The 12,470-nt window shown below is 40.1% G+C and overlaps 1 protein-coding gene across 1 annotated transcript; it reads left to right on the top strand.

Moving 5' to 3' along the window:
- Positions 1-311: 311 nt before the first annotated feature.
- LOC100975079 (putative male-specific lethal-3 protein-like 2) lies at positions 312-4,409 on the top strand. The gene is made up of 2 exons (XM_034955402.3): positions 312-1,511; positions 2,490-4,409. The coding sequence occupies exons 1-2, from the start codon at positions 1,376-1,378 to the stop codon at positions 3,716-3,718; spliced, it is 1,365 nt and encodes a 454-aa protein (XP_034811293.1). The 5' UTR covers positions 312-1,375; the 3' UTR covers positions 3,719-4,409.
- The last annotated feature ends 8,061 nt before the right edge of the window (positions 4,410-12,470 follow it).

Here is a 12,470-nt window from a genome sequence, read left to right as displayed (position 1 = left end):
CAAAATGTATCTGATAAAATTATAATTCATAAATATATACTGCTAAAATTATAACTATAAAGAAAACTATAATTTATTCCATCTTTTGAAAGATATTAAAGAAGACCTAAATCACAGGAGGGATATTCCATGTTAACAGATTAGAAGACCCAATAGCATAAATATATCAATTATTCCCCCTAATTGATCTATAGATTCAAAGTAATTCTAATCAAAATGCCAAAAGAGTTTTTGTAAAACTAACAAACTGGTAATAAGATGTATATGGAAAAAATCAAAGGTCAACCATAGCCATAACACAGCTAAGGAAAACGAACAAGGAGAAAAGAGTTACCCAGCTAGACAGTTATTATAACACTGTGATCAGGTGCAAAGGTAGAAAAAAAAAGGACCAGTGAAATACAATATAGAATCTAGAGACAGGCCAATGTACACATAGAAGAGATACAGTTCAGGGGTGGCATTATAGAACAGTGAGGAAAGGATAAATTATTCAATAAATGTTACTAAGACAATTTGTTATCCACATTAAGGAAAAGAGAATTGGCCTTCTACCTTAAAGCAAATACAAAAATCAGTTCCAGTGGATTAAAAGTTTAAACGTGAGAGGTAAGTTTTATAACCACGGAACATAAAATGATTTCTTAAATAAGACACCAAAAGTGCCTATCATAAAGGAGAAAAATACAAATTTTACTTCAATTTTGCACTGGGAATATTAGCAAAAACACAATACTAAGTGTTGGCAAGAGCATAAGAACTCAAACACCAACATGAGTGACATTTTATTTTTATTCTTTATATGTTATGCATGCCACAAAAGGTTTTGTATGTATTGCATATTTAATTTTAAAATTAAATATAAAATGATTTTTTTCTTGACAAATGAAATGCTTCTAGTATTTATCATTAAGCAAAATGTTAGGACTATAAATTTTAATTATTTTAATATTCAATATCTCTTGGTAGTATACTTAGGATTTTTAATGTAGGGAATAATATTAAATTTATCTTGCAAGTAGAAATAGTAATAAAAACTTCTAAATAATGCTTGTATCAAAGAAGGAAACAAAAGGAAAATCACGAAATGGTACTCAGAGAATAGATAGCCTGAAATGCATTCATTAGCAAACAAAAGTAAATGGAAGTAAATTCATTATGCTTTCAATTCAAGAAACGATTTTAGACCAGTTTAACGTAAGTTAAAAGGAACAAAATAATACAGTCAAGAAATTAAAGAAAATAAAAACAAAAACGTGATCAAGAAACATTAAGCGCTGGCTCCTTTAAAAGACCAGTAAAACAGATAAAGTTCAACAACATAATTAAGAAAAGAGAGACAAGGGATACATAAACAAATAGCATTAGAAATCAAATGGGGCTTCCGCCCGGCATGCCGGACCGCGCATGCGCCGTCGGCAGCGTCGCGCCCGCCCTGTCGCGTAGCCGGCGCTACGTGTGCGCCCGGGACGCGGACGCAAGCCGCCGACGGAGGAGGCCTTTTAACTACGGTGGGTTTCTCTCTTCGCGTTAAATCTCCCCTGCCGTGCAGCCTGGTGCCGCGTAGGCTCCCGTGGGACGCTCCCGTCGGACGCCGTCCGACCTAGATTGTTAATGTTATTGTTGGGAAAGGCGAAAAAGGCGGAAAGATCCCAGAATAGCTGATCCGTTGTAACGGTTGGAACTGAAGCTGGGATAGATGGGTAGCCGAAGATCATGTGCTTCGTGAGCCCAGTGAAAATCGTAGATTGGCCAGGTGCGGTGGCTCACGCCTGTTTCCCAGCATTTTGGGAGGCGGAGGCGGGCGGATCACGAGGTCAGGAGTTTGAGACCAGCCTGGCCAACATGGCGAAACTCTGTCTCTACTAAAAATACAAAAAGTGGTTGGGCGTGGTGGCGGGCGCCTGTAATCCCAGCTATTTGTGAGGCTGAGGCAGGAGAATCGTTTCAACCCGGGAGGCGGAGGTTGCAGTGAGCCGAGATCGCCATTGCACTCTAGCCTGGGCAGCAGGGCGAGACTCTGTCTCAAAAAAAAAAAAAAAAAAAAAAAATCGTAGATTAGGGTCTGGGCGCGGTGGCTCACTCCTGTAATCCCAGCACTTTAGGAGGCCGAGGTGGGCGGATCACTTGAGGTCAGGAGTTTGAGACCCGCCTGGCCAACATGGTGAAACCCCGTCTCTGCTAAAAATACAAAACAATTAGCAGGACATGGTGGTGGGCGCCTATAATCCCAGCTACTCTGGAGGCTGAGGCAGGAGAATCACTTGAACCCGGGAGGCGGAGGTTGCAGTGTGCTGAGACCGCGCCACTGCACTCCATCCTGGGCAACAATACCGAAACTCTTGTCACAAAAAAAGAAAGAAAGAAAGAAAGAAAATCGTAGATTACAGCATAAATTGGCAAGAAATGCTGTAGCTCACCTGAGGAGCAAGAGAGAAAGAAGCAGCCGCTCCAGGTTGCTTGGTGCTGACTCTGTCTTTTTTTAAAAGGCCTCTCCATCGAAGAAAAAAATGAAAATGATGAAAACTCATTAAGCAGTTCCTCCGACAGTAGTGAAGACAAGGATGAAAAAATAAGTGAAGAATGTGATATTGAAGAAAAGACTGAAGTGAAAGAAGAACCGGAGCTTCAAACCAAAAGGGAAATGGAAGAAAGAACAGTAACTCTAGAAATCCCTGAAGTTCTGAAGAGGCAGCTGGAGGATGATTGTTACTACATTAATCGGAGGAAACGGTTAGTGCAACTTCCATGCCACACCAACATCATAACGATTTTGGAATCCTATGTGAAGCATTTTGCTATCAGTGCAGCCTTTTCAGCCAATGAGAGGCCTCGTCACCATCACGCTATGCCACATGCCAGCATGAACGTGCCTTATATCCCAGCAGAAAAGAATGTTGACCTTTGTAAGGAGATGGTGGATGGATTAAGAATAACCTTTGATTACACTCTCCCGTTGGTTTTACTCTATCCCTATGAACAAGCTCAGTATAAAAAGGTGACTGCATCTAAGGTTTTTCTTGCAATTAAGGAAAGTGCCACAAATACTAATAGGAGCCAGGAGACGCTCTCTCCCAGCTTACGTTTGTTGAATCCATCCAGGCCGCAGTCTGCAGAGAGTCAGTCGACCAGCGGTGAACCAGCCACCCCCAAAAGGCGCAAAGCCGAGCCGCAAGCAGTGCAGTCTCTGAGGCGGTCCTCGCCCCACACCGCCAACTGTGACAGGCTTTCTAAGAGCAGCACCTCACCTCAGCCCAAGCGCTGGCAGCAGGACATGTCCACCAGTGTGCCCAAGCTGTTCCTGCACCTGGAAAAGAAGACACCTGTGCATAGCAGATCATCTTCACCTACTCCTCTGACTCCTAGCCAGGAAGGGAGTCCTGTGTTTGCTGGCTTTGAAGGGAGAAGAACTAATGAAATAAATGAGGTCCTCTCCTGGAAGCTCGTACCTGACAATTACCCACCAGGTGACCAGCCACCTCCACCCTCTTACATTTACGGGGCGCAACATTTGCTGCGATTGTTTGTCAAACTTCCAGAAATTCTTGGAAAAATGTCCTTTACTGAGAAGAATCTGAAGGCTTTATTGAAGCACTTTGATCTCTTTGTGAGGTTTTTAGCAGAATACCACGATGACTTCTTCCCAGAGTCAGCTTACGTCGCTGCCTCTGAGGTGCATTACAGCACCAGGAACCCCCAGGCAGTCAATAAGTGTTGATGGTTCTGTAAGAACAACTGCTCCATCTAGCATGGTGTTCTGAGTTCCAGGTAAAAAATTAACAAGATGGTGGGTTTTTATCCAGAGCACAAAACAAAGTGCCCACCAGGGGGCTTTGACAGAGGTGTGCCCTGTTGTTTGAGTTCCCCATGTACTGTAGTTACTCTGTTTAGAATTATTTCCTAGGTGCCTGAAAGTGTTCTGACATGACACTTGCTACTTTGTAGGCCATCTGTGATGGCAGGTAAAAAGCAACTGTGTTCACAGTGAAATGTTCATGGAAGTGTACATAGGTTAGGCCATTTCAGCAGACATTGCAGTTAGTCAGCAAGAACCACATTGTTTCGTTATTTGTTAGCATTAAACAAAATTTTTTTTGCAAATTGGTTTCATTCTCTTGATGAAGCTGAGCAACTGTCCAACAAGGTTTAGTTTGTACTTGAAAACTGCAAAGTGGTCTCAAAGTATTTTAGAGGGAATCCATATTGATGGCAAAAGAAAATTTGCAGCTATAATTTGCTTCTGACGGTTCCTTCTCTGTGAAACATTATTTTTGGTGATCTAAAGAAAGCATTGCCTTTCTTGTTTGCAATTTTACAGCTATACTTTTTTGTGTAATGTTATGGTTCCCTTTCTGTAACATGTTCTTTTTGGTGATCTAAATAAAGCCTCTCTTGTTTGAAAAAAAAAATTAACTCGGAGTCATAACTACAGATATAATGACGATTGGAATATAAGAGAATGCTACGTATTCATTTAAACCAGTAAATTTGAAAGTCTTGACAAAAATGATTACTTAGGAAAATATATATTATATAAACTGGCTCCCCCTGAAAAAGTAGGTATTCCTCATTGTGGCACCTGACAGCCCCAAAGGTAGAAATTAAAACTAACCCACATATTTATTGCACACTATGCTGACATTTTAATGTAAATTTTGACCACATAAGATTTAGTCTTTAGAGTCAGAAATTCCTTAGGTGCTAGCCCACAAATTGCTACATAAGAGAAAACAGAAAAGATTTCACTTTCTGTGATCGTAACAGAAAGCCCACAGAGACATATCTTCCCATTGTGGCTTCAGTAGCATCAAATAGGAAAGTGATAATACTGTGAGAGAATGACGTGCCACCCACAATATCTGAAGTACAAAGACAAAGCTGGATGTATTTTTGGTTAGTTAATTTGAGCAAAACCCGTAAGTGTCCAGATGGATTCTTCCTAGATTATCATAATTCTCTTGCATGTCCATGAAAGGATAAGGTATGTCACAAGGCTAAGAACTTGAACTGTGCTAGTCCAAATTGAGACGTGCTCTAAGTGTGAGGTTAGAGCACTGGAGTTTGAAGACTTAATATGTAAAAATAAATGTAACATATCTCATTAATAATTTTCAGCATTGGTTAAATGTCGAACTGACAATATTTTAGATACGTTGGGTTAAATAAAATGTTTTTAAAATAACTTCACCTATTTCTTTTTACTTTTAAAAAATGTTAATATTTTAAAAACTTAAAATGACCAATGTGTCTTACATTATATTTTTAATGGACAGTGATGCTTTTAAAAGTATTACCTCTATGGCATGGCATACGTCAAAAACTCATGGTCTTTTTTAGCTATTCTTTGATCCAATATCCAAGGCTTAGCTTCATGTATCCAAGCAGTTACAGGCCTCCACTAAATTAGTCAAAGCATCTTTTGGTCTTGTACTAGGATTACCTTTAAATCTGATGTTAATATATGCAGCAAATCCCTACTGTTAATAGAAACCACCCAACATTTTTTCTGCTGTTTACTAATTTGATTGTTACTCTTTCCCTCACATATTACCATATTCCTATGTACACACTCAGTCTGGCAGCCTTCTGTTACTCTTATCCAATGAAGGAGAAGCTCGTACTTGTGTTCCATTCACTCAAAAAGTATCTATGCCCATAACCAATCTTTGGATAGTCTAAAACAAAATCCCAATTTAATGGTTTTTTCATGTTATCTTAAAAATGAATAAAAAGAGATGATACCAGGAAGTCTAGGTGATAATTACTTTTCTTGCCCAATACTAGGCTTTACTAGAGAGCTGAATTTTATAATACAACTCTCCTAAGCTGTTGCTTGTGCGGACAATTTGAAGTGAACTTAAGGATGAGTTGCCTTCCCAACTCTTAGAAAGACCCAAATAATAGCCATTTCTATAATTAAGGCTACTAATGTGAATTTAATCAAGCTACATAAAGCCAGTTTAAATTCCTCAGCCCAAATAGTAGCTATGCATAATAGAATAAGCTTGGATTTTTTTTTTTTTTTTTTTTGAGAAGGAGTCTCGCTCTGTTGCCCAGGCTGGAGTGCAGCTGCACCATCTCTGCTCACTACAAGCTCCGCCTCCTGGGTTCACGCCATTCTCCTGCCTCAGCCTCCCCAGTAGCTGGGACTACAGGCACCCGCCACCGCGCCCAGCTAATTTTTTGTATTTTTAGTAGAGACGGGGTTTCACCGTGCTAGCCAGGATGGTCTCCATCTCCTGACCTCGTGATCCACCCACCTCGGCCTTCCGAAGTGCTGGGATTACAGGCATGAGCCACCGCGCCCGGCCAGCTTGGATTTTATTTGGGCCAATTAAGAGAGAGTCTGGGCCGTCGCTAATAATACTTCCTGCTATCTGGAGTAATTCTATAATACTTCCTGTATAATACTTCCTGTATCTAGAGTAATTCTATGTGACTTGGACCAATCTATGTCAAAGCTAAAAGAAAGGCAAGGTGAGCTTCTCAGCAAGTTGTTGAAAATTCTTTTCTTAGGAAATCTCCCAATCCCTTCTTAAAATAATATTCCTAAGTTTGTTTGTTTTGTTTGTTTGTTTGTTTGTTTTGAGATGGAGTCTCACACTGTTGCCCAGGTTGGAGTGCAGTAGTGTGATCTCAGCTCACTGCAACCTCCATCTCCCAGGTTCAAGCAATTCTCCTGCCTCAGCCTCCCCCAATGGCTGGGATTACAGGTGTGTGCCACCACGCCCAGCTAATTTTTTTGTATTTCTAGTGGAGATGGGGTTTCACCATGTTGGCCTGGCTGGTCTTGAACTCCTGACCTCAAATGATCCACCCATCTTGGCCTCCCAAAGTGTTGGAATTACAGGCATGAGCCACCGTGCCCAGCCTATATGTTTTTTTTTTTTTAATCTCACAATTGTTTGAGATCTGTTGTTAGAGTCTTAAATGATTTTGTGCAGCTACTGTCCTGACAGATGATTCAATGAAATATTCAAAGATGAAATAAGAATGAAATTCTGCTGATCAATGTTCAAACTGAAAATACGATCTTTGCAAATGAAACCTCTTCTTCAGAAAGAATCATTTATAGTGGTAAAGAGGTGGATAATTTTTTTGATTCTTTCTTGTAACTTTGGCTGAATGAGGACAAAAAGAGGAGACGGAGAAGGAAAAGGGTTCCATGGACCTCTCCGAGGACTCAGCAGTCTCACATGAGTACCCATACTTACACAGACTGCACCAGCCCCTGACACCACTGAAACTCCACGAAATCCTGAACACCACACTCTTCAAAACTCCACCTACTGTCAGCAGAACAGATTAGCATTTGAATAGGCAGGCCAAGGAAAGAAAATCACCCTCACCAATGTGGGGGGGCATGGCCTAATCTGTTGAGAACCCCTGAATAGGACAAAAAGGTAGAGGAAGAGTGAGTTTGCTTTCTCCTTGAGCTGGGATGTCCATCTTCTGCCTTCAGACATCAGAGGTTCTGGTTCTTGAACGGAACCACTCCACCGCCTTTCCTGGACCTCCAGCTTGCAGACGGTAGATGATGGGACTTCTTGGCCTCCATAAACACATGAACCCATCCCTCAAAATAAATGTCTTTCTCTCTATCTATCTATCTATCTATCATCTATCTATCTGTATCATATTGGTTTTGTTTCTCTAGAGAACTCTGGCTGATATGTAGAGATTGTTCCCTAAAGAAAAAAAAAAGTATTCATCTGATGAAGACACCATGTTGGAATTTAGGAAAGGGCTTAGGATTTTTACAAATTTCCACTACCTGGATGGTTTTAGTAAGTCGAGACAGACAAAGTTTATTTGCCCTCAAGGCTTCTACAATTTATTGCATACCTCAAGTTTGTCTCTTTGACAATCTGGCACAATAAGAAATTTTTAGTTTAAAACCAAATTTCTCATTTTTCTCTTCTTGCTTTCGGTCAATGTGCCTTCCTTATTCTTTTCAGACAACTTTAAAATTTGATTCTGAAGGGGTGATGTTCTATGGAAGTAGGATTTATTGTAGATACAGGGCCATGCATATCAAAAGAGGAACTATGTCATTGTCCATCTGTAAACAATTCTCCTCAGAAGATTAGAGAAAGGACAAGGAACTTGGGGGTGCTAATAGCTCCCCAAGAGTAGCACCCTCAGTAGAGGGCATTGGCTTTTCCAATGTCTTTCTCCTCAAAATCTACAGGTGTCCTTATTTATAACCTCATGATTCTTAGAGACTACAGAGGCTCTTAGAGTCTTGTTTTTATTTGGGGGACCAGTTGTTTCATTTATAGAGCTGTATATTTATTTTTATTTCTAGCTTCTTTTTTTCCTATGGCTCAGTTACTTATCAGAAAATGTTACCTTCTAAATTCATGATTTTCTATATATATTTTTTCATTTATGGCTCCTAATTAAAATCAGAGTCCATTTTCAGCTGTTGATCCTACCCTAGAATAATGTTCAAAAGGTTCCTGGAATCCAATTTTTAAATCTAGTGTTTATTTTATGAAAATTTTCATCTTTGTCCAATTTACTTTTTAAGAGACAGATTTCTAAAATGTGTTTAATGAGCTTCCTTCTTTTTGTCTCTAAGAATTAATTATTTTTTAATTTTCAGATGGATTATTTAAATCTTTTTCCTAACCCCTTGTTTTCAACTACTTTCCCCATTTGAGGGGCTAAAATAAAGTGAACTAGTCTGTACACATCTAGTCATTCATGAAAATAGTACATAACAAAGATCCTATTGCACATATCTGTCCATCTTCCTGAAGTATAAGAAAATATTTATAGCATTGCTATGGGCTGAATTGTGTCCCCCCAAAATTTATATGTTGAAGCCCTAATGCACAAGTGACTATATTTGGAAATAGGGCCTTTAAGTATATAATTAATGTAAAATAAGGTCATAAGGATGGAGCTCTGATCCAATAGGGTTAGTGTCCTTAAAAGAAGAGATACCAGAGGGCTTGCTCTCTCTCACACAGTGTCTCCCCACATGCACAAAAAAGAGGTCATGTGAGCACATGGCCACCTGCAAGCCAAGACAAGAGGCTTCAGAATGAAACCTACCTTGCTAGCACCTTGATCTTGGACTTCCCAGCCTCCAGAACTGTAAGAAATAAATTTCTATTGTTTATAAGCTGGTTAGTCTATGGTATCCTGTTAATAGCAGCCTGTACAGACTGTCTTTGACTCAGCTCTAAATTAGGTTTTAAATTCAACGTCTATATATCTGCCTTCTGATCTTGCACATTTACATGAATGTTCCTTTCCTGAGAAATCCCAAGGCAATACTAACTCATTTAGAAGATTGGAGGAAGGAATAAAAAGACTAGAAGGGGTACAAGTTAAAAGTTGCTTAGATCCAAACAGGGTGGGTCTCAGAAGGTTAGTGTCCTTGGACAACTTGTGTTTTCAGCTCCACCACACCAAATAAAGAAGCTGACTATTGAAAGATTGGTGTGTTTGCCTCCCAGTTTTTCTAGAGTGCCTCCTAAAATATGAATTGATTTTGACACAGCAAACTTTCCTTAAAATGGCCATTTTTTTTTTTGCCATCTTTTGCCTGCTACCTAAAAGAATGCAAGAGTAAGGATCATAATGAGACTATAGATAGAAAGAAGAATTTCTGCAGGAGTTTGAAAATTTGATACAGACAAATACACATAAAGAAGATGGGTCACTACGGTCGACTGTGCTACAGTGTGCGCTCATGAGTGGTGTCAGAAGTTAGACCAAGCAGAAGCTAGAAATCAACGAGACTGCCAATGACCCAACAATTGTTTGACCTAAAATATAGACTGAGCAAAGAGGTGGTCTTCCACAAGTTGACAAAAGTATAAATGTCATTATGAAGGTTTTGTAGGGTGCCCAAGGCTAAGTTCGACTAATTGCCTTTTCACATAATTGTCACAGGTCTAAGGAACCTCTAACCATTTGTCTTCAAGACTGGATTAGATTGAAGCAGAAAATAATCAACATATATGCATCTGTCTTTCATGGAACACTCCCTTATACGATCAATAAACACAAGATAATCCAGGACAAAACAAAGACAGTTGAAATAAGACTGCCTACACACACACACACACACACACACACACACACACACACACACAAAGCAAGCAGCAGGAGAATAAGCAAAGGTATTTACTAAATATTTTATCCCCAAACCATAAGGTCTAATGATCTTATAGAAATACCTAGATCTAATTACTTTGATTATAAATCCTAGGGTAACAAATTCAGCAATGAAAGCTCAATGAAACTAGCAAGAACTCAGTGTTGAGGCTGGCTTACCTGGCAGCAGATATGAAGGATAAATGGAGTTTGGCAAAGAGGCCCAGTGAGTATACCTGTTGGCCTGAGAATGCCCTAGAATGCTTCTAAGGGAGAGTCCTTGAAATGACCTCAGTAGAAACTTTGGATTTGCCATAGAATGATAAGACCACCCTTAATATCTGAACTGAAAAGACAAAGCTGAATATATTGCTACCAGCTATGTGTTGTACCTGCTGTACAATAGCAGCTTTAGAATGTTTGGGGCCATTGTCTTATTTGGATAAATGGCCCCTGATTTTGCAAAGCCAAGGTAAAAACACATGAGGGGTGCTGTGGTTTAAATGTGTCCCCCAGAAACATGTATTGGAAATTTAATCTCCAATGCAACAGAGTTGGGAGGTGAGGCCTAATGAGAGGTGATTAGGCCATAGGGCAGAGGGAATGGACTAATGCCATTATTGTGGAAATGATCACAGGAGTGGGTTTCTCATAAAAGAATGAGTTTGAAGGCTGGGCACAGTGGCTGTAATCCCAGCACTTTGTGAGGCTGAGGTGGGTGGATTACTTGAGGTCAGGAGTTTGAGACCAGCCTGGCCAAACCCATCTCTACTAAAAATACAAAAAATTAGCTAGGTGTGGTGGCACGCAACAGTAATCTCAGCTACTCAGGAGGCTGAGGCAGGAGAATCACTTGAACCCAGGAGGCAGAGGTTGCAGTGAGCTGAGATCACGCCATTGCACTCCACCTGGGTCACAGGGCAAGACTCTGTCTCAAAAAAAAAAAAAAAAAAGAATGAGTTTGGCTCCCTTTTGCTCTCTCTTGCCCTCTCTTGCCCTCTCTTGTTCTCCTACTTTACACCATGAGATGGCACAGCAAGAAGACCGTCGCCAGAGGCCAATCACTCAGACCCTCACCACAGGCCAATCACTCAGTCTGGCTGGGACTCGCCAGTCTTCAGATCTGTGAGAAATAAATTTCTGTTCATTATAAATTACAGGTTCATTACTCTCAGGTTTTATTATAGCAGCACAGAATGAACTAAGATAATTGGCCCCCTGTGTTTTCTAATTACATCAGTAATGCAAACTCATAATTGCACAGCAAATGCTCATTCTAGAAAATGCAGCTATGGAAAACTAATATTAAAAATAATTCATCACACCATCATCCAGAGACGGCCCTGGAAACATTCTGAGACGTATATACTCACACTTTTAAAACATGTATAATCATACTTTAAATTACATAATATATACTTTTTAAATGCACACATAATACAGGTTTATAACCTTTTTGTATTAAACAGATCATATAGAATTTTGATATCAATAATTACACTTCTTCAAAATTGTTGCCAATAGAACACAAGTATGTATCATCATTTATTTTGCCATCCTTCTAGTATTGGACTTTATAAACTGCTTCACGAAAGATCCTCCAGCTAAATTCTTGCCAGCATCCTTAATTACTTCAGTTAGATGTGAGACTCATTCAATCAAACAACACATTTTGTGAGCTTTGGCTGACATCTCGTGGAAAGTCAGCTTGTTGCCTATTTCACAGCCTCTGTGTTTGCATCAGCTCTAGGGCAACAGAAAAAAGCAAACCCTTTTCTTAGCAGCCTAATAGGTGGGGTCTGATGTTTGCGATAATTTATCTTAGACTGACATTCTCACCGTTACACAGCAGTTTCCGTGTCAATGCTGGGACCAGCCAAAAGCTGCGCTTCTCCAACCACAGACTGGTGGTAACATTTCCACACCTTTCCAACAGAAACATATTTACATGACAACTCCATGCAGAATAAGTCTCCATCTCTTTTATTTGAAGCAAAATTCAGGCACATTTTATAAGAGCAGCCGTAATATAACTTTAAAGAGAACTATTTCCTAGGCATTTAAACAGCACTTGGAGGGTTGGAAATCCCAGCCCGGCCAGTAGAGGGCACTGTGCAGGGGCAGCCAGAGCCACCCGCCGTCATCTCTGGAAACCCTGTGAGATTCCAAGATGCTGCACCCAGAAACCTGCTGCTGGGGAAGGAGCTGACTTGTGATCCTTCCCTGTTATGTGGGAGTGGAAAGTGGTGGCAAAGGAGTTTGCTTAGCAGGTCTGGAATAATATGGTTAGGCTGCCAAGGGTGGTAGGGTGAGGTATTATAGAGAATGGCATTAAGGGAGGAGACCACTCCTCATAT

The sequence above is a fragment of the Pan paniscus genome, chromosome 13 (genome assembly GCF_029289425.2).
Source record: "Pan paniscus chromosome 13, NHGRI_mPanPan1-v2.0_pri, whole genome shotgun sequence".
Classification (NCBI taxonomy): domain Eukaryota; kingdom Metazoa; phylum Chordata; class Mammalia; order Primates; family Hominidae; genus Pan; species Pan paniscus.
The sequence above is the reverse complement of the archived record's forward strand: the minus strand, read 5'-3'. Positions and strand labels throughout refer to the sequence as shown.

What these genes read in the sequence shown, in the direction of transcription:
- LOC100975079 (XM_034955402.3), top strand. Translation starts at nt 1,376, where the DNA reads ATGGGGCTTCCGCCCGGCATGCCGGACCGCGCATGCGCCGTCGGCAGC. An exon ending in GAGGAGGCCTTTTAACTACG is followed by an intron (nt 1,512 to 2,489) that starts GTGGGTTTCTCT and finishes TTTTTTTAAAAG; the next exon opens with GCCTCTCCATCGAAGAAAAA.